The sequence below is a fragment of the Letharia lupina genome (assembly GCF_014066315.1).
Source record: "Letharia lupina isolate WasteWater1 chromosome Unknown contig_13, whole genome shotgun sequence".
Classification (NCBI taxonomy): domain Eukaryota; kingdom Fungi; phylum Ascomycota; class Lecanoromycetes; order Lecanorales; family Parmeliaceae; genus Letharia; species Letharia lupina.
In genome coordinates this window covers 1782784-1803702 of record NW_023502982.1, presented here as the reverse complement: position 1 = coordinate 1803702, position 20919 = coordinate 1782784, and the positions used below count along the sequence as shown (strand labels likewise).

At 50.8% G+C, this 20919-nt stretch overlaps 10 protein-coding genes across 10 annotated transcripts; 9 read left to right on the top strand and 1 right to left on the bottom strand.

Annotated features, from left to right (window-relative positions):
* Nucleotides 1-577: 577 nt before the first annotated feature.
* Nucleotides 578-2207, top strand: HO133_001944 (uncharacterized protein; the record flags this gene model as incomplete). The annotated part of the gene is made up of 6 exons (XM_037292872.1): nucleotides 578-634; nucleotides 691-850; nucleotides 904-1003; nucleotides 1076-1668; nucleotides 1716-2114; nucleotides 2179-2207. The coding sequence occupies 6 exons, from the start codon at nucleotides 578-580 to the stop codon at nucleotides 2205-2207; spliced, it is 1338 nt and encodes a 445-aa protein (XP_037151411.1).
* Nucleotides 2208-2391: 184 nt separating this feature from the next.
* Nucleotides 2392-3537, bottom strand: HO133_001943 (uncharacterized protein; the record flags this gene model as incomplete). The annotated part of the gene is made up of 1 exon (XM_037292871.1): nucleotides 2392-3537. The coding sequence occupies one exon, from the start codon at nucleotides 3535-3537 to the stop codon at nucleotides 2392-2394; it is 1146 nt and encodes a 381-aa protein (XP_037151410.1).
* Nucleotides 3538-6233: 2696 nt separating this feature from the next.
* HO133_001942 (uncharacterized protein) lies at nucleotides 6234-7120 on the top strand (the record flags this gene model as incomplete). The annotated part of the gene is made up of 4 exons (XM_037292870.1): nucleotides 6234-6355; nucleotides 6421-6585; nucleotides 6637-6770; nucleotides 6891-7120. The coding sequence occupies 4 exons, from the start codon at nucleotides 6234-6236 to the stop codon at nucleotides 7118-7120; spliced, it is 651 nt and encodes a 216-aa protein (XP_037151409.1).
* Nucleotides 7121-8309: 1189 nt separating this feature from the next.
* HO133_001941 (uncharacterized protein) lies at nucleotides 8310-9695 on the top strand (the record flags this gene model as incomplete). The annotated part of the gene is made up of 1 exon (XM_037292869.1): nucleotides 8310-9695. The coding sequence occupies one exon, from the start codon at nucleotides 8310-8312 to the stop codon at nucleotides 9693-9695; it is 1386 nt and encodes a 461-aa protein (XP_037151408.1).
* A 494-nt stretch (nucleotides 9696-10189) lies between these two features.
* On the top strand, nucleotides 10190-12023 carry HO133_001940 (uncharacterized protein; the record flags this gene model as incomplete). The annotated part of the gene is made up of 3 exons (XM_037292868.1): nucleotides 10190-10237; nucleotides 10306-11949; nucleotides 12015-12023. The coding sequence occupies 3 exons, from the start codon at nucleotides 10190-10192 to the stop codon at nucleotides 12021-12023; spliced, it is 1701 nt and encodes a 566-aa protein (XP_037151407.1).
* Nucleotides 12024-12915: 892 nt separating this feature from the next.
* Nucleotides 12916-13146, top strand: HO133_001939 (uncharacterized protein; the record flags this gene model as incomplete). The annotated part of the gene is made up of 1 exon (XM_037292867.1): nucleotides 12916-13146. One exon carries the CDS (start codon nucleotides 12916-12918, stop codon nucleotides 13144-13146), a length of 231 nt encoding a protein of 76 aa, XP_037151406.1.
* Nucleotides 13147-13952: 806 nt separating this feature from the next.
* HO133_001938 (uncharacterized protein) lies at nucleotides 13953-15673 on the top strand (the record flags this gene model as incomplete). Its single annotated transcript, XM_037292866.1, has 4 exons — nucleotides 13953-14105; nucleotides 14156-14292; nucleotides 14432-14699; nucleotides 14756-15673. The coding sequence occupies 4 exons, from the start codon at nucleotides 13953-13955 to the stop codon at nucleotides 15671-15673; spliced, it is 1476 nt and encodes a 491-aa protein (XP_037151405.1).
* An 816-nt stretch (nucleotides 15674-16489) lies between these two features.
* Nucleotides 16490-17064, top strand: HO133_001937 (uncharacterized protein; the record flags this gene model as incomplete). Its single annotated transcript, XM_037292865.1, has 2 exons — nucleotides 16490-16785; nucleotides 16881-17064. 2 exons carry the CDS (start codon nucleotides 16490-16492, stop codon nucleotides 17062-17064), a joined length of 480 nt encoding a protein of 159 aa, XP_037151404.1.
* A 437-nt stretch (nucleotides 17065-17501) lies between these two features.
* On the top strand, nucleotides 17502-18086 carry HO133_001936 (uncharacterized protein; the record flags this gene model as incomplete). Its single annotated transcript, XM_037292864.1, has 1 exon — nucleotides 17502-18086. One exon carries the CDS (start codon nucleotides 17502-17504, stop codon nucleotides 18084-18086), a length of 585 nt encoding a protein of 194 aa, XP_037151403.1.
* Nucleotides 18087-18715: 629 nt separating this feature from the next.
* On the top strand, nucleotides 18716-20767 carry HO133_001935 (uncharacterized protein; the record flags this gene model as incomplete). Its single annotated transcript, XM_037292863.1, has 1 exon — nucleotides 18716-20767. The coding sequence occupies one exon, from the start codon at nucleotides 18716-18718 to the stop codon at nucleotides 20765-20767; it is 2052 nt and encodes a 683-aa protein (XP_037151402.1).
* Nucleotides 20768-20919: the final 152 nt, after the last annotated feature.

The following is a 20919-nucleotide window of genomic DNA, read 5'->3' as shown; positions in this document are numbered from 1 at the left end:
CATCGATGCTCGGGATAAGTCAGGGACGCTTAGATGGCAGCGCCGAACCATAGAATATGATAAACAGTTTCTAGGAGATATCTTTCAGTGAGGAGATAGAAAAGCCGATGGTGAAGTCAAAAAGATAAAGCCATACTCTACTCTACCAGTCGCACGTAGCTCAAGCGACCACAGTTCGGCAGTGTATAGCAATAGAACCCAAGGTGATAACCTGCACACCTTGGAATTAGAAATTTGATGATGCTTTCACAACGAAGAACCCTAACAGAAAGTTCTTGCGTAGTAAATTGAAAATCTCGATAACACTATTATATTGTTCCGCAAAATCTAATTCATAAAGAGGGTATTCGTTAAGTTATTCCAGCTGACAAGGTGAAAAGATTTCTTGGTGTGTGCAGGCTTTTCTGTCACCCGCGTGGGTGGGGGGTTCAAGCACCCCAGACAACCCTAAAAGCGGCAGCCGTCGTGCCAAGCCCGGAGCATAGGAGCTACCTTGACCTCCAACTTCGAAAGGGCTTTTAAATCCCTCTCAATTCACGACTGTATAGAAGCACCTGCTCCCTAGGCGCTTGTCAGGATGTTCAAGCTCGCTCGCAGTAGGCCGTTGGCTGCTGCTTTGAGAGCTGCTACTAAGGTATGCAGTCCTCAAAGCCATCTCCGCGATGAAAGCTTCAACTAAACAATCAACAGCAGAACACGCCTGCCAGGAGCTCAGCTATGCAGCAGAAACGATTGCTTTCGATCCATGAATACCTCTCCGCAAACCTCCTGAAGACGTATGGCATTGGGGTACCAAAGGGAGAGGTTGCCCGCTCGGCGGCGGAGGCAGAGTCGATTGCTAAGAAGATTGGTATGAGCGAGCTATAAAAAGAAGTATAAGGAGCCTGGCTGAGACAATTACAGGCGGAGATGACATGGTCATAAAGGCACAAGTCCTGGCTGGTGGGCGCGGAAAGGGCACCTTCGATAATGGATTGAAGGGTGGTGTGAGGGTCATCTACTCGTACGACACACTTTCTCCCCCATCCCTACCGGATGTACGCTCTTTCTGACCGACTTTGCCCACCATCTATAGACCAACCGAGGCCAAAATGTTTGCCGACCAAATGATCGGCCACAAGCTCATGACCAAGCAAACCGGCGCTGCAGGCCGCCTCTGCAACGCCGTCTACATATGCGAACGGAAATTCGCCCGCCGAGAGTTCTACCTGGCCATCCTCATGGACCGCCAATCACAAGCCCCTGTCATAATCGCCTCCTCTCAAGGTGGCATGGATATCGAGACCGTCGCCAAAGAATCTCCAGACGCAATCATCACTACAAACATCAATATACACGAGGGGGTCACGGATGATATTGCCCGCAATATCGCCTCCGATTTGGGATTCTCGGAACAGTGCATTGAAGATGCTAAGAGTACGATCCAGAAGCTTTACAAGGTGTTTATGGAGAAGGATGCGACGCAGATCGAGATCAATCCGCTGAGCGAGACGAGTGATCATCAGGTGTTGGCTATGGATGCGAAGTTGACCTTTGATGACAATGCCGATTTTAGGCAGAAAGAAGTCTTTTCGTGGAGGGATAAGACGCAGGAGGATGCGGATGAGGTGAAGGCCGCTGAGTCTGGACTCAACTTCATCAAGCTGGATGGAGATATTGGATGCCTAGGTACATGTCCCCACCTCAACTTTTGCGCCCCTACTGATAAAATTCAGTCAATGGCGCTGGCCTTGCAATGGCCACAATGGACATCATCAAGCTGAACGGCGGCTCCCCAGCCAACTTCCTCGACGTTGGTGGAGGCGCAACGCCTCAAGCAATTAAGCAAGCTTTCGACCTCATCACCAGCGATCCCAAAGTTACAGCCATCTTCGTCAACATCTTCGGCGGAATCGTCAGATGTGATGCCATTGCTCAAGGCTTGATTAGCGTGGTGGAAAGTATGAATCTACGGACGCCGATAGTGGCGAGGTTGCAAGGAACGAATATGGAGTTGGCGGCGAAATTGATCAATGAGAGCGGACTGAAGATTTTCTCGATTGAGGATCTGCAGTCGGCGGCGGAGAAGAGCGTGCAGTTTTCGAAGGTGGTGAAGATGGCGAGGGATATCGATGGTAAGCATCCTTCGTTAATCAACATCATCTACGATAGGTCATTTGCTAACAAGCTTACTTGCAGTTGGCGTTGAATTCAATCTCGGTCTATAGGTTCTGCTGCAAGCAAGTGTTTCCACGCATTCCGCTGCCTGCAGGGGTTTTGAGTGTCAGTCTTACTTTTTCATCCCCTATCTATACCTACAACCCCACATATCTTGAGCTTTCCGTGCCTTACAGCAACACGTTTTGCAATAGGGTGAGCATTTTCAATTGACTATGATGATCTTGCATTCCCTCAATCCAAACTACCTGTCTTTGGCGTTTTCTTCGAGTCCGACTCAGTCTCTTCATCTCCAAAGTCGTGCTTTTCTGCTGCCGACGAGGATGCCTTCTCCTCCCCCCAATGCTTCAGCCCGGCACTCAATCTGGCAATTAGATCCTTGTTTTGCGCTTCCTCCTCAAAACTAACCCTCTCCGTCTTCCAACCCAACCACGACTCCGCTCGCGCTCCCTCCTCTGCGTCCAGCAGACCGGCACTGACATCAATGAGATCGGGCCTGCTGTCGGAATGCCAGAACACCGTGGCGCCGCATTTGCCGCAGAATTCGCGATAGACCCCTTCGGAGCTATCGTACCGTTTAAGGGTGCCGGCGCCGAAGTCGAGACTTTTGCCGCCGGGTTGCCGGATGTTGGCCTTGGGTACGAAGGCCCAAGCTTGGATGTCGAAGCCGGATGCGAGGCGGCATTCGTTACAGGCACACGTGCCGCCCAGGTATTTCGTGCCGTTTTCGCGAAGCCACCAAATCGCATCGTCTCTCGAACTGTCTTGTTCCGTTGCCGAAGGTCCGACAATGTCACCCCGAGGCGCACTTAGATCGGCGGAAGATTCGTCTGGGCGCGTGATCTTGAACCTCACACCCTTGCAATGGCAATAGGCTTGCAGCTCTCCAGCTCTCTCACCGCGTGCCTGGAAGCCCTCTTTCCACTCCGCGTCCAACTTCCGGCCACCTTTCGAAAATCCCTCCCAAGCATCGACGTCGGGGACCCAATCGCTCAGTCCGCCGTCCTTGGAATCCGCCACGAAAATATGATTCTCCAACCGGACCACACCCTCCGCTTCCTCGAGGACCCCGGTGCAGAGATCCCGGTCTTCGGTGTCCGTATCCTCGACGTAGACATTGGCGCCGCAGTTGCTACAGAAGAAGCGGAACACGGTCTTGGACGCTTTATAGAATTCGAGAGGGCCGTTGACTTGGAACTCGGCGCCTTGGGGGAGAGTAGCGTAGGAGTTACACAGTAGGCCCGACTGATGACGGCAGGTGGTGCAGTGGCAGAGGGTCAAAGGTAACGGCAAGGCGCGGTCGTGGGCTTTGAAGGAGCCGGTTACTTGCCGGCAGGCGCAGGAGAAGTGTACGGTGTGGATGTCTTTGGCTTCGGACATGACGGGGATGGGAGGGGTGTGAGGGGTCAATCAAGCCTAGGCTTTTTTTTACGTGTATCGAAGTGCGTTGCTATGAAGTGGGAGGAGAGAACCGTTACCTCCAGGGTCGAGAAAGGCGGCCGTTCAATTTATCCAAGCTATCTTACTGTAGGCAGACAGGTGGAGTGACTTTGACGTAACCCTGACCGCTAGCACTAGCGTGGTGTTTCCGCCGAGGTCGCTGCTTTTAGAGTGGTTGTGGGCATGGGTGATGCTGTATCTTGGGAAGGTAGAATCACTAGGCAGAATGAGAGAAGATTTTTGACAACGAGCAGAATTGATGGGCCGTGCATAAGGTGGCAAGTATGCAATGGTATGGCAGGGGCGGGGAAAGAATCCCTAGGCCCTGCTAAATTTTGACGGAGTTTTCATTTCGAAACGCGGAAAGCCCATGGTAGGTACGGAGGTTGACATCAAGGGTCCTGGACAGCACTAGTTCTAGCCCTAACCCTACCTCCGGAAGGCGGCCCCGTAGTGAGAGACCCCAGAAGAACTTCGTTGGAGTCAACTTAGGGACTCCCTCGGACCTCTTTTGGGGTCCGGCAGGGGCTTGAGCCCAAGCTAGGCTCGGGCCAAATACTTTACATTTCCGAATCATCCCTAAGCGCATATTCTTATATTTATCTACCTACACTTTTTCTCCGGCTCCAATTGATCTAACTTTGAGAAACGTTGACACTGGTCATCGGCGTGATCCAAATATTTGATAGTGGACAACATGCACCCGGAATGAAGCCAGCGCCAGGATGCTTGTTCGGGAAACCATCCAGCATTGGTTATTCACCAACGCCCGCGGGAGCCAGCGCTTGCCCTCACTCCGCTATCATGATATCCGAGGCCAGTTCTGACAAGGATACAACATAAGATGGACACAACCAGAAGCTTTCGGGTGGAAGTCCTAAGCAAGCTCAAACAACCATTTAGGCTGTACATCTATCGTCGCAAACTCAACGGGGCGCAATCACCCAGGATCATGCCGCTGCAGTACGGCCACGTGGAGCATAAGAGACAATGGGTTATGGCCGGCGGGTTTGCAGGATGCAAGATTACGACTTGTCACAGGGTTATCACTGAGGTACTGTAACCCGGTACGATGTCTCTCGCCCGCGGCAAGGCGGCGGTCTCCCAATCCTCACACATCTCTGGTCTTCGCGTACGTAGAGTCTGCTGTTAAAAACCACGAGGTTGACAACAATCAGCACTGAGACAAGGTTTTGTGTTCACGAGCGACTACGCTTTTCACAGTAGTTGGTCGAGAGACGGTGCTGGTAGAGGTCAAAGTATCGATGTTGGTGTTTAGGCAGTGTGGGCTAGAAATGCACTGATTGGTTATATAGTGCTGAAGAATGCAATCATCTAGGTTCTATCTTTCCAAAGCTTCGGCGTACCTGATCATTCCAGGCTACGCCCATGTGCGCGCGATTACCCCGAGTATCGCGTGAGTACCCAGGCATTTCCGAGCGTGCTCCTCTGTCCTCGAGCTAACTTGAAGCCTTCGTCTTCAAGCTATCGTTCTCTTTCAGCTCTTCTGCGAGGTCTTCGCCTGATCAATCATCACCTTTATCATCTTTCTCGGCAGTCATGAGCGTGGAGGGATCATGAATGCTCACCTCGTAGTAACTTGAGCCATCAGACTAGGCTTTACATTCTCCTTTGTTGTAATCCACCTGGGAACATTTAATGTTGTGGTGGAGTTACACGCTCATGCAGCGAGTAGGCAACCACGATCGCGATTTAGCAAATGTGTTACGAACCGCGCTATATGTGCCCATATTTAGCGATCATGGCTACTGGGACTAAATTTGCAATTGGACCGATGCTTCCGGGGGCCGTGTTGATTGGGTCTATTGGGGAGGAATTATCCTCATCCGGCTCTTTCGACAGATTATGCGGGTCGAGGAGATATTTGACCCAGGCATGATCATCACCAAAGAGCGCTTTAGTGGATTTCGTAAGCTCTTCAAGAAGGACCGTAGTCTCCGCTTATTTACCCAACAGGTTGCGGCACTTTATCAGAGAAAAGATGGCAGGCAATCGATCAGGATGCCCTTTGCGTGGCCCTCGGTGCGATTCGATGACTTCCGATAGTAAGACCTCCGCTTCTTTATACTTCTTTGCGTAGATGAGAATACGGCCACGGTGCACCTTCGCAAAAAGAACGCCGAGATGAGTTTCGCCAAGATTCCGCCTTGCGATCGCGTAGCTGAGTAGAGTGCTATGTCTTTCAGTGCTTCTGTTGAGCAAGGTACATATACGTACGGACTCACTAATATCACGTCCGTACGGCTTTTCGTCCTTCTCGCTTTCTGCTCGTTCTGAATATATAGATATGTCCTCAGAGCTGCCAAATATCCGGTACAGTCATCCAAGACATCAAGCATGCCTACACTTCGAGAGAGCACTGATGCGTTAATTCCAGGCCGATATCGAATTCGGAAGACTGAATGACTGCCAGCCGCCAGCTTTCATTCTTTCGTACAAATGGCCTCTGGCGTTGGATATTGTCAAACGAGGATTCAAAGCCGGACGCCAGAAGAAGCTGCTTTCCCTCTTTACAGAATACTTCGATCAATTGGGACCGACTGTGGAGCTAACGATACTCGGCGGCATTCCTTCAGCCATTCTTCTACCGCTTGACTCTCAACACCACTATTGCTATGATACTTGGTCAATCTGTCGAGAGCTTCAATCACGAAATAGGCGACCTGTTCTCGAAAGCCTTCAACAAGGCCTCACTAGTCACCGCTACGCGCGTTCGACTCGGTGACCTATACTTCTTGTATGCCCCAAAGGGGTTTTTTGAGCTTGCAAGACAGTCAAAGATTACACGGACCAATTTGAAAGAGACGCCCTGCGGCAAGACCGTGGCAACGCAGAGATATCCGATAAATATACATTCATCAACGATCTCCAAAACGAGCATCAAGATGTAGGTCTCGTTCGGGACCAAGTTATCAACGTGCTCATTGCAGGTCGGGATACCACAGTGGCAACAATGTCCTATGTCTTGTGAGTCTGGATACTATACTGCCAGTGTCGCAGCTAATAATGAACATTAAGCCGCCTTCTTGTGAGACACCCGCATGTGCTCCAGAAACTTCGGGGCGAAATTGAGTCCGTCCTTGGACAAGACAACAATATTACCAGAGCGTATATTCAGCGCATGCCTTACCTTCAGCACGTCATCAAAGAAAGTAAGTAGCTCAAGCAGATTGTCTCCACGCCAGGCTAAGGTGAAAATCTAGCACTGCGGCTATCTCCGCCGGTGCCAATAAACACTCGTTTTTGTAAGCAAGCAAGTACCCTACCTCTAGGTGGCGGTCCAGACGGCCGTTCTCCAGTCTTAGTTCGAGAAGGAATGCCTGTTGCATATTCAGTGTACCATATGCATCGGCGCAAGGATATATATGGCTCCGATGCTGGATCTTTTCGACCCGAAAGATGGGAAGGCTCAGAACTCGCGGATATCAAATGGGGTTTTCTGCCGTTTAACGGAGGTCCGCGACTCTGCCTAGGCAGTGAGTCACTCAGGATTGCTTCCTAGATCAAGGCAAAAGCTAATGTTCGGGTGCTAGAGGACTTTGGGCTCATGCTTGCTTCATACGGAATTGCGAGGATGATTCAAGCCTATTCAAAAATCGAGCTTGCTCCGGGAGAAACTTGGGAGGAGCCAGGCGCGGAGCGGCAGCATCTTACCCTTACGCTTTCGAATGCAGATAGCTGTGAAGTCCTACCAGCGCGATGACCTGGTGTCGTCTCACAGGAGGTGGGCTTCAGCTAGAAAACGTCGTGCAGTCAGGCCTACTACATATAGACAAGTTCAATATTAATCGCGATCCTTTTGTTCCGGTGAGCGAAGTGAATGAGGATCATTGATACTGTTACTTATCAGAACCTAATTCCAGAGTAACCCCAACAGTGATGAAGGACCTTAGTCCGAACTTCATAGTATGTGAACAATCCTCTCTTCTTGTTCCAGGGGGCGCCCAAACATTTCAATTTTTCGGCGATACTGGAGCTACATCTCATAAGTTTACACCATTCTTTTAGACGAGAGTTTTTGTAGATTCAGCTGACCTAACGATATGCTGATACGCTGGCCACAAAGCATCTACTACTTCTGCGCCCATCACTTTTCGTGACCTCTATTCCCTGCGGGTCTTCTCTCCAGCGCCTTTTTGTCAATCGTCGTCCTCACAACTCCCTTTCTCTGGAGCTATTTTCCCCAAGTACGCCTTCGACTCTCGCCTCATGAAAGCACCAAGCTTTAGCAAGCATTGAGGCTGTACATCTATCATGGTAAACCCAACGAGGCACAATCATCCAGGATCATGTACCTGGAGTACGGGCACATAGAGCATGATGCATTTAGAAACGACTTAGGTTGTGTAGCTATCTCAATGGCTGTCTTAAAGTAAAAGTATGATCGGCTGATTTGCGTTGCAAAATTACAACTAGTAACAGTTTTACCACTAGCGCGGTATGATAACCTCAGACATTTCTGGTCTTGGGATACTCGTACGTAGAGTCCGCGTTAAAATAAGTCGCAATTGTAGCAGCACAAATCCAAATATCATTACTAAGGCAAGCTGTTGTGTTCAAAAGCCCTTTGCTAAGACTACTTCTACCCACTGAACACATATGTCAACGGGTTACTATCCGTAACTTACCTGGCTTGGGTGGGACAAATCCGCCTTTCACTACTCCGTATCACTTCGACTGCTTACTCCAACATGGAACCTGGAATAGCAGCAGCAGCTTATGGCGTAGAGACAGCCGTCGAGGGTGCTGCTGGCGCCGCGGTGGCCATTGCCAAGTCCACAATGCCATTGAAAGCTACCTGGAAACGGATCCCTACCGACACAATCCTGCCTCGCTCCTCTCATTCACTATCGATCATCAAGAGTAAAGCATACATCTTTGGCGGCGAACAGCAGCCTCGAGAGCCCGTTGACAACCATGTCCATGTCTTCACTCTCCAGTCCGCCAACAACGACGACGTGGACTACCAAGTTATCCGAGCAAAAGCCACTACAGATGAGGGAGCCGTACCGTGTCCACGGGTTGGGCACACTGCCAGTGTGGTGGATGATCGGATATATGTGTTCGGAGGTAGGGGCGGCAAGGCGATGAAGCCACTCGAAGAGAACGGACGGGTCTGGGTTTTCGATACCAAGATGAACCAGTGGAGCTATCTCGATCCAGCTAAGGGCTCTCCTTATCCTGCTGCGAGATCCTATCACGCATCCACATCCACTGAACATCCGGTAAGCCCTTTCCAAGCGAATACAGTGCAAGATCCGCCCCCATTCAACGCTGCACAAGAGCATACCAATATCGATCAGACCGTGAACCCTTTCGGTACCAGAGCTTCGGGGTTTGACGACCATGGCACTATACTTATCCACGGAGGATGTCCAACCTCAGGCCGTGTGTCTGATGTGTGGGCTTTCGACATAGCTTCGAGACTGTGGTCACAATTCCCCGACGCCCCAGGTCCTGCGCGGGGCGGTCCCAGTCTGACCTTGAGTTGGGAACGATTGTATCGCTTTGGGGGTTTTGATGGAGAGAAAGAGCTCGGGGGCACAATACAGTTCCTGCGTCTCACAAAGTCTACGTTCGATGTCAAGGGTGGCAAAGGAGAGCTGGCTGTTGCTCCTCTGACTGGACAATGGGAAAGTGTGGAGCCTCCAAATGGCACGCCCATGCCTGGGGATCGCAGTGTGGCGGGTCTACAACCGGTCACCACGGGCCAGGGACGTCACTACTTGCTGCTATTGCTCGGGGAGCGGGATCCTAGCTCTTCGGGTCATGAGGCTGCTGGAAGGTTCTGGGACGATGTCTGGTCATTCCAACTACGGCCAGAAGGCATGACTGCTGCAAGCTTCAAAGATGCCACAAGACAGCTCTTTGGAGCCAAGACTGCTGAAGGAACATGGGCCAGAGTCGATGTTGCAGAGTCTTCGATGTCAGGCAACAAGGAACATCCCGGCCAGAGAGGATGGTTCGCGAGCGCGCCGGCCCAGGATCTTGACCCCGGCAGTGTTATGTTGTGGGGTGGCGTGCTGAGTGACAATTCGAGAGCGGGAGATGGCTGGATTTTGACTGTTGAATCTTGATATTGCGTGACATCCATCAGCCAGATCCAATAGAGGAGCAATGTGATCGAAGGGATGATTTGCCCGTGGCTAAGTACTAAGTCTCCTTCCCTTTGGCAAACATTCGTGATCCTGGCGATCAAGTCTATTTAGAAAGCTTCTAAGATGCTGTAATCCCTTGAAACCCGATCAGAATACTTCCTGCGTGTGTTGTGTTTTCTTTCTTCCAGAAGCCCTTTGGGGTATGACGATGGAAGAGCGCTCGTTCCTTTGGGTGATTAAGACACAGAAGGGCAATCGGTCGAACAGGAAGGCACGAATCAATCCGCGGCATTAAATCGATGAACCTACACGGTTCGCCTCTGCCGTCTTCATCCCAACATCGCTTCACCTGAACTGTCCTAGTATTTTATCTCTATTGTTACCCTTACCGAAAGCATTTCTGTTGGTCTGCTCTTCAGTGATCCGTTGTTACTGAGCTCACGCCTCGCCTTACAGTGACTCCAGCTTATGCAATGGCGAGAAGAGGTCCGTCGGCTACAGGGCCGGAGGGGCCTTCCCCAGTAAGGCTTGCTCATTGCGTGGCTGTCAACATTGATGGGATACGACTGACAATTTGCTCATATGACAGATATTGAAACACCGTCGCGCGCCAGCCCCAGTCCTGTCACCTCAACACCTTGCATTCGCTCGGAGTCTGCCACACAGCAATGCTAGCACCCCAACTCCCAGCCTTCTCACGCCTCCGGTGTCTGGCACACCCAATATGAGTCCTCCGCCGCGGCACGAAGCAGACGACTATATGAACGTTCACATTCCTGACCATCACCATCATACGAGGAAGCACTCTAGAAACAAAACCAGGAAACTTCATAATATCAGAGAAGGGAGCGAAGGGTCAAGACTTCCGCAGCGCTCACTAAGGTCGGGACCGCAGACTGCAGCCTCAAATGGGAGTGATTGTGAACTTTGTGCCGCTGGCATTTCCGATGACGGCGAAGACAGCGGTTCCAACGCTCCTCTGATCAAGAGATTAGGTCGACCTAATCTTCGTAGCCGCCTCCACGGGTCCCAGGATACTACAGAGGTTGACGGATTCCACATTCAGACATGGCCAACACTGAGCTCTTCAATCGTCGCCGTTGACGAACCTGAATCCCCAGCGGTCAATGCACTGCGGTCACTTAGCCTGCAGGTACCAATACGCTCAAGTTCTCATGGTTTGCAGCGTGTGTCGACTGCGCTCGCAAATACTCTCAACATTTTTAGGCCTAACACCGCGATTTCGTTTGACGCTGTTCCTTCTCACAAGGCAAGCAAGAAAGCTGAGGAAGTTTCACGGAGAAGTAGCGCGCATAGCAGAAGTCTTGCATCTCGAAACATCAACCGTCGCTGTCCACCGCTCAAAGATGGCAAGGATGTTTTCCGAACACTTGGGACTCCAGCCACGATAACTGTAAGAAAAGCAAGCAACGTTTACTCAATCAGTCCTATCACAACCTCAATAAGCGCATCGTTAATTCGCGAACACAAGCGCGCAGCAGATGCTCCAGCGTCTGAGCTGCTAGCATTTTATTCGTCACCAACATTGGAGAAGAGACCAACAGTCACGGATCTACCCTCCCCAGAAAGCGCCGAGGCGCCGAGGCGCCTGAAGGAACAGCCAACGTTTACACTCGAAACGAAGTCCCGGTCTGTCCGGAGAGGGTCTAAATCTGTCTCTCAGTTCAGTGACATCTCCAACGTTCGGCGGTGTAGCATGCCAGCCGAAGCTGCCCTCACCTTTGCAGATGTTCACGTTGTGCCAGGATCATTCATTGCCAGGCCAAAGTCCAGGAAACAGTCCCTCGTACCTACAGAGTTCAGTCGCCGAATCAGTACTGTCCAATTTTGGTCTCGTAACAGCGTTCACGAGGTGATATGGAGAGAGGACGAGACAAGGAGCGAAAGTAGCCTCACAGCCAGTTCTAGAGCTTCCCAGCACGTGGGGCACTCATTTCGGTCCACTCCTAGTCCAGAGAGCGAGGGTAGTCCAGCGCAAGAACCGGCCATTGAACAAGAAGAAACAAAAGCTGCTCTTCCCATGGGTTCGGACTCGGTGTCAGTGTTCATGAAAATACCAGATAATCTTTTCCGATGGACTTGGGGGCCGTCCTCAGCTTCGTCCGAGGGTACACCCCGTGCAGTTGATCCCAAGAGCGATCCTCTGGGTCACGTAGCTGAACCTAGTCCCCGAGCCGCCTATACACAAGACGATCCTGTGGAACAAGTACTGGTAATTAGCACCTCTGATCCTGGCTTTGCCAGTCTGCCACAGTCCTCTGACCAACAACTTTCAAGATCCCATAAGCCCTCATTCTCTCAGCTACCGAGCGTCCAATCCTTCCCCCCCCTGCGCCCACGCAGTTCCACTGCTGAATGGCAAAGAGCACCTCTTGCAGATCTGAATGACCCACTCGCCGGCCGAGTGACTCAGTTCCAGATCCAGAAGAGCACTCAAAAAAGTTTCGTAGGGGGCAAGGAAAGACGGCCTTCACAGTTGCTCGACATTGCTGGTGGCAGGAGATGGAGCTCCAGTCCACATGCTAATGCTCGGCTTGGATCAGTTGGTAGTGTAGGATCGGGTATTGGGGCGAGCTCACGTAAGAGACTTTCATTGAGGCGTAAGTCTTGAACCTGGTCAGAGTCTTCGATCGAGCTTGGCTACTGGCCTCAAGGCATTATTTATGCTCTTGCCCAGTCCTGAATGATCTGCCCTTGCCCTTCATGCGCGGCATTGAGATACAATATTTTTCTTGATCCCTTGCCTTCAAATTTCTCTGTCTCTGTGTCCGCTATACAAATCGTATGGGGCTCAGAAAACCCGTGATTTCGCTCAGCCTCCTTCCTTGCTACTCTAATTCACATTGTTGTTTACCTTCCTCCTGCAAGGTGGTAGGGCGGAGTAGTGAGGGATATTGAGATTCTTGACCCCTTGCTTCGGGGTAGGCTAAGCTCTCAGTCTCGGCTTCGGGCCTGCCATTCATCTACAAAAGCCACCAAACTCCTCTCATGAATCGATGTCTACGCTCAGCAGCCCTGGCCATCCATACTTCTGTTTGACTACACACTGATCCCCTCGCTCCATCCTCAGACCACAATAGAACGTCCCTTCGAAGTCCCCTTCTATGAAAGAACAGACCCAGCTTCCTCCATACTTCAACCCGGTTCCAACAATACATCATCCCCCGAAATCCAAACCATGTCCGCGCCCACGAACATTATCCTTAATGACCAAATGGAGGAACAGAGCCCTCCCGTGCCTCCCCCTTCTGTCAGGGCTGTTCAGAGCGTCGGTTCGCTTTTGGTTGCATTCTTCATCTTGCAGGGTATCGTCGACTATTTCTTATTACGAATGTTGATTGAGACGGCGCAGACCGTGAAGGGGCCGCTGGCGTGCGTGGCTGCGGTGGGGAATGGGACTGCTACGTAAGGGAATGGGTGAGGGTGAGGGTGGAGGATGGGGTTTTGGGGGATGTGGAAGGGATGGCATTCGGTGTGACGGTAGAAGATGGTGGTGGTAGATGGTGGTAGGTAGGCTCTTTATTCGAATTATTCTCTTTCAAAGCCATATCATTATTCTTTTTATCAATTATTACGAAAGGATATTTCGGCTATTTCAGTCATACGGCTATAAAGCTATTCAGCCATTTCAGCTATTTAAGGCCACTACAGTCATATAGATATTTCAGCCCTATTTCAGCCGCCCAAGACACTCCTTTAAGCGGTTGGGATTCGAAGTACGAGAGATGTGGCATCGAATGGGTGGTACTACTGATATTTGCCCATATTTCAATGTGCAGCCGATCAACTTTCAGCAAACTTGCTTACTGCGGAAGATCAACGTCTTAGCAAACTATCATCTCTATTGCTGGATTCCGTATGGAGATTTTGATACCGAGAATGAGAAACTCGAGCACGCACGCCCAGGTTCACGAAGCAACCTCACTCAGTGAATTCAAGCGGGTCGCAGATCATGCACGAAAGGGTCATTCGGCAGTACATTATACTGCACGCAGGCATAATTCCACCAATCAATTCTCTTTCCATTTTTGAAGATGAACCGTTCTTGCATAAAGTATCTCGAAGGATTCCATTTCAACGCAGCACCCCCTCTCTGCTGCAGATTATGAGGGAATTAAGGCTGTGCAGAAAAGAAGGCTGCTGTCTCCTCAACTCGTTGACTTTCCTTTATACCCGCATTTACTATTAAGTTGTGCTTTTACCAATGCTCAAAGCATGGACCGACACTATTCAACCCTGGAGCTCGTCAGACATCATGAGGCTGCTGGAGCTCCAGAACTCGTAAAACACGATGAGACTGCTAATGCTCCAGAACGTGACCACGATGCGACAGCCTTTGAGCTCGATGCAGGCGCTTTGGCGCCTCAGGTACGCAAGAAAGAGTACGTGGCAAGAAGTCATACTGACTAAGGATATAGGCTGTACCTGATACAACACCACAAGTGTTCTACGATACCTCATTTCCTGAAGCCCACATCGAGGAGTCTACTAAGGAGCGCACTCCCAGCCATCATATCACCAAGCCTGTGCTCAAGTGGCCAGTTGTAGTGGTGGCGTTAGTTGTTGCTGCGGCCATTGCTATTGGAATTGGGGTGGGGGTTGGCATCTGGCGTCACCGTTCATCGCATAAGTCATCTACGATAATCAGGTGCGAAGTTCGTACAGATGTGGTTTTTCTTGGCTCACTTTTATAGCCCGCTGGCGTCGCCAAATCTTAACATCACACCTACTATACAACTCATACTGAATGATACCTCTTTGGCAGCTTTTTCTCTCGCCAATGGCGATCGGCAATTATTTTTCCAGGACAATACTGGTCTCATCAGACGTGCGATTCGTACTGCATCAAACAGCCAATGGAACACGAGCTCAAATCTGGGCGTCGACTGGGCATCAGACGCGAAGAACCGCACGCCGCTGGCAGTCACTGTCACTGACCCCTTGAACGACTCGGAGACGCAGGTACTAATCAGATTCTAAACAATGCACAGTCCTTTTGCAAGTTAACGTTTATGTAGGTTACGGTATACTACGTCTCAGAAAATTATTTTTTGAGTGGAACGTTATTTGATGGTTTAGGTTGGACTCAAGATCCAACATTGGGAAACTACAGCACCGCGGTAGATACGCGGTCACTGTCCACTACCACGATAAGAAGCGGATCATCTGATACAAATGCTACCACAAACTCAGCTCTTCTATATTATGAGAATGCGGATGGCAAAGTTGCAGCGCTGTTGCAGCGTATAACAGACACAGTTAATCAGGATGGGCAGTTTGGGCGGTCCACTCAATGGGTCGACATCACCAGTCAACAAAGCAAATCTCTACCGAATGAATTCCGTAACGTTCCTGATTCCGAATACAGCAATACCTTGTATGAGTCAGTCAAAAAGTCAGTCATCAATGCTACATTCAGCACTCCCTTCACTAGTGGAGCAAACTTCTTTGGATGTACCATAGGAGCGCTGTTCTACTCGCCGCCTGCCGCTTCGCTAGTAAATGGCGGACGTGTCGTCTCTAGCGCCGCTATTCTGTCGAGTCTTTACACGATCGGCCCCAACGGCCCCGGGAATTTCAGCGAAGGTAATGATGATGATTGGAACGACACACAAGATTATACTTCGATCCACCAGTCAGATGTTGCAGTGTTTGGCTCGTACTTTGGTATCTGGATCAACGGCACGCAGCCAGCGATAATTGATATCGCGAATGGCAATTCAGACATACTTGTAGATGGAATGCCAGTCAACGGGTTTCCTTTCGCACCAAACAACGCGTTTCCTTTCGCAAGGCTTGCTAGTGTAACCTCGGCTGACCAATCGACCACTTTCCTATACCATCAAATGAACGGCACGACGTTTGCTGAGGAGCAGTGGGACGCCTCATTGAATGCTTGGATTCCCACGGAGTATATAACTGTATCGGATCATTAGCGTTCGAGATGTCAGGTCAGATCTCACATCCAGAGAGGAAAAGAATTTGATCTTTAGACATGATACAAGATATGATTCGAGGCTGATTCGGTTCCTGTCAACGGTCTGACTGAACGAAGGAGTTTATATAAGTAAGGAGGTGTGGGAAGGTGCAGATTCTTGCAGACTTTGACGAAAGGGCCAGAGATCTGTATTTTTGAATCCGACTGGTGGTTATCTTCGCTCATCAAAGCCAATCGTGGATCCAGACCTCTTCGCATGCACGGCATTCAAGGTTTCAAGGTCGATGCTCCGCCTTCTCTCACCCAACAGCCCAGCAATCATGACGATCCGAAGGTCCCTGCCTTACATATCCGGTAGCGTGGTATCAAGTCCCCTTGCATGCAAGAATCCACCCTTATGAGTAACCTTGATTAACTGAATCTTTCTTTAAAGGGCATTGCCACTTGACTTGCCATCACCGCGCTGATCATAGAGCTGGTCTACGCAAACAGACCTTCACGCAAGATCACGGGCTCGAGGGACAGGAGCGATAGCTCGGAGTGAAAACACAGCTTAGAGCGTGTCAATGTAAGTGTCTTAGGTTTTCATGTCGAGCTTGCACGTCTGCCGCAGTCGCTTATCGAGGTTGGAAGTGTACAATCCATGACCATAACCACTCCTTCACCGGAGCAGTCTGGAAGACCATGACACCTAAAGTCGAAAAACACCGTTCGTTCCACGTTGGCTCCCTTCCCAATCATCTCTTTCTTAGGATTCCATCATAGTTCCTCCTCGTGGCATTAGTACCACTCTTGCCTAGCGTCTTTTGGAAACATGCCGACGGCCAAGTACTTCACCATATACTCTCCTTTCCCCAACGAAGTCCCCGTAGGCGATCTTCCATGGGTCTCGCTCGGTAAGCTTTTGGCTAATAATGACACCGAATCGGAGCAACTCTTTCAAGCTTGTAGAGAAATTCGTTTCTTCCTCGTCAATTTGAGAGGTCCACGCGAGGGTGAAACCATGCTCAAAGATGCTGAGGCTACGTTTGACCTGAGTGAAAAGATTTACGAGATTGATAAAGGAGAAGTGGTGAAGCATGCCTTCAACCCTACTGGAAGTCTTTTCGGGTACGTTCTTCCAGAACCACTTCTGTTAGATTCAGCATGTATATACCCCCGTGCCAAATGGGCGAGACGGTGAATTATAACGTTACGATCAACAGGGACAAAGATGTCGGTCGAACGAAGCTGGAAGACGGCAGTCCCGATTCTTTCGAGGCTTACAGCCTGTCGCAGGATGATATGCTCGGCATATCTCCGCGGAACAATGCTAAGATACCGAGGCCAACCGCAAGATCTTGCAGGGTTTTTTCCATCACGCGCATGGCATCATCAGCCATCTCTTAGACACCTGGGTACAACGTCTCCAATAGCCCCCCTGTTATCCTTCTTCAAGATGCCAAAGGGTAAGGAAAGACAAACGTCAACGGTGGTGACTATTGGATTGGGGGAGCATGAAGCTACCTTGCTGCCTAGCTGGCATGCACCCTTGCGTGATACTTAAGAGCTCTCATCTGCTTTGCGTCGCCACCCCTTTTTTCTGCACTCTAATTTGCGGATATGCCCCTTAGACAATCGCTGGTGGACCTCTGCTGATTGCCGACGAAACTCCCCTTCCCCTCAAAAAACAAAGACAGTCTGTCTACGTCTTTATCTTTGTTACCGCTGTCGTTATTTCTACGGGATCCTTCTCTTCTGGACGCTCGCCAATCTCGCCTTCGTGGCCCGCCATTCTCTGCAAGATCTGTCGCCGCTCTGGACCGTTGCGACATCCCCTCTTCGACATGACCATCCACCGTCCGTCGTCTTCGCTCCCCATGGAGGAGTCGGAGCCCACGGGTCCATCGTGGCCTCCACAGTCTTACAAGCAGATCAGCAACGAGCAGAGGATAGGGCATCAAAGGTCTAGAGTGGCGACCGTGAGCAAGAAACCAACCAGCCCCGAAGATCAGAAACCATGCGCTCAGAGAGAATGGCGAGAGCTGCCCGTCTGGCGCCTTTGTTTGGTTATCATGCTGGTCTCTGCACTGGTAGTCTACTTCTGTTGCTCTCGTGACACATACAGGAGAACTTTGGGAAAACAGAAGCTGCCGCCGGAAATCCATTCTGCGAATGAGTACGAACCTTATGCAAAAGAGCTGCAAAGTTGTAAGACGACAAGTTATGATTTAGTATTTTCGTGTATAGAGGTAGTCAATAGTAACCTCGAATACCAAAAGCACGCCGCGGACAAAACAGATCACATTGCTCGGACCAAGCATGCGCGAGACCTGCACCAATGTGATATGCTTCTGGACCAGGAGCAGCGCAAGCTTGAGGGGCTACACGGGCAGTTGAAGCAAAGCTCACGACTCAACGGCAGGAGATGAATAGTAGATTTCCTCATCTGGGCATCAACCTGGAAGTAGTGAGTCTTGCAGTTTACAGCTCAGCCGATGAGATCGCTAGTCTGGGCCAAGACAGTCACGATAAAGGTTCGGCGGCACCTAGGGTCTGACACGATACCCTCTATGGAGCCGCGGTTCCGTCTTGAAGATTCGGCACCGTCGGGATCGGGCAGCTGCATGAAGTCTCCACGCGACCACGCCAGAGATCGATCGAGCACGATCGCCCGGTATGCAGTACGAGGATAAAGAACACAAATGGAAACAGCGGGTAGCGACAGCTAGGCCGCCCCAGAGATTTTGTGAAGCCAGAATGTCCCCACGACGCGAGAGCGCTAGGGCCTACCAACAATCTTCAAGCTGCATAAGGCTCTTTCATGCAAAAGCCAAATCTGGCGTGGCATCGTCAAACATGACCCAGGAATGAAGGAAGCGGCACAGGCAACATCCACCAATGACAAGCAGATACTTCCAGAGACACCCAACTGCATTCTGAGGACAAAGCGGTAGTTTTTCAGAGTTGTCTTGTATGTAACCAAATACGCCGCATAAATATGCTCCCATTCCCCAGCGATAAACCAATATCATAGCCTCCTCACACAATCACCACAACAATGGCGTCTCCAAATGAGGTGAAGCTCTCAGAGCAGCAGTCTAGCAACAGCAACCCTACAACGCCAACCTCTCCCGCGACGGTGGAGTTTCCAAGCGCAGAGATCGCTGGGAACGAAGCTCAAGAGGAAGATGAGGCAGCAGTCCTGATTCCGGTGGCAGATGCTTCTGACATGGAGAACCGCCATTCTGAGCAGGTTCAAGGCGACTCCAATCGATTGGTCTCTGACACCGCAGTGATGGTCATATCAGCTGGAGCCATCAATCCACAGCAGCGGACTCTTACGGAGGCTGCCGAAGCGGTCCCCCCTCATTTGATTTCGAGTACTTCAGATGACCTAGGTGCCGATGATGCAGAACAATCAGACTTTAATGACGAAGAAGGCTCTGATACTGATCAGGATGGAACCTGGGATGCGATTGATCTAGGACCAACGGCTCCCACGGGTGAGCAAGCCGGGAACTCTATCGCTGGCCATGGAGAGGCTCCCAGTTCCATGATCCGAGAGGGAAGCACCAGCATTGTTGACAATATGGAAGAATACGTCATCGATGGCCCAACAATCATCGAGGGTGTGTTAATCGAAGATTCAGAAGACGACCGAAGGACACCAGCTTTGACTTCTTCTGAACGCAGTGTGTGTGACAATCATAGGCCCATAACACCCACTGCAACTGGATTTTGCCACGACGATGGAGAATATGGCACCTCAGAGGTAGCCAGGCCAACTGGCTCTGACCATGGCGAGGAAGAGACTAGGGGCTCAGTGACGGCTACTTCAGCTGGTGCTGACGATGGTAATGGAGACAGTAGCAGCTCAGTGATACCCGCTTCAGCTAGCCCTGACCATGGTGATGTGGAGAGCAGAGAACCGGAAATGGCCATGCTAGTGGGCTCTGAGCAAGCTGGTGAAATGAATGACGGTTCAATATATTCTAGTGCCGCTTCCGAAGGTACCCCAGCTCCCAGCCAGGAGAATGATATCCCAGACGAATCAAGCTCGCCAATGGAAGCAACTCCAAGTAAGACCACTGAGGAAGGAGAGAACCAAGAAACCGCAGCCACACCAGCCCATGACGTTGGAGAAATCGCAAGCCAAGCTGATACGGAGACCGATCATGGCCATGAGGTCGACTTGCTTGCCCCGAAGATCCCTGAATCTCCTTTACACCCAACACTGCCGCTCGGTGGAGGTTCCAATCTCTTTGACATTGGAGAGGGAGAGGTCCAAGAACCCGCAACCGCGCCGACCCAAGAGCTTGAAGACGAAACCGCAAGCCAAGCTGATCTGGAATTCGATCATAGCCAAGAGGAGGTCCTCCTGCATGCCTCTGAGATCCCCGAATCTCCTTTGCGGCCATCATCGCCGCTCGGTGAAGATCCCAATGATTCCGATCTTGACGAGGGAGAGGCAGCACCTAACCCTGTGGCTCGAGTGTCCATGCTCACCGGATATCGGAGACCAGAAGGAAGGGGCCTCAATGCTGGTGACAACACAGAACGCCACATTGGTGGAACTACTGAGGATGTCGGCGACAACGAAGCCGACCAAGGAGCGTCCCGAGATCCAAACCCCACCGACCAAGACCAACCAATTACAGACGTACGCGACAGGGACGCGGAGACCGTTCATCTCAGGATCCAATATCTCGTCGAACGCTCCAAACGTTGCAAAGCCAGTATATGCATCTCCGTCCCTTCTACCATTACCTACCGGTCTCTCGAACAAGTAATCTTGGACGCTCTTCGTCAGCACGGAGAATTCAAAAATCCGCACCCCATTCACGCTGACGCGCAGATCTCTCGTCTAATAGCCGTCTTGACCGAGAAGACGGTCGATACACCCGGATTTTGCAGGGAAAGGGAGCTTACGGATGAGAATCTGCAGAGCACCTTAGAGCTCATGACCAATAGGAGCATCTACGATGTTGTGAAGGTGCAATTTGTACCGGGGACGAATGGCGAAGTGAGGCCTAGGAAGGCGACTGGAAAGGTTAGGGAAGATCTCGAAAAGCCGGTGGGCTCTGAAGACGGCGAGGTGAGGCCCAGGTAGCTGGGAAACTGGAAGCAACATCCGGGAAAACTGATGGAGGTTCTATGAGATGCTGAGTGCTCTGAAATAGATCTGGTGTTTGCCGGAGTTTGACGATGGTTTTAGTTTGCCTTTAGAAGTGCCCCGCCCTTACTGATCTGAAGGATACTCGC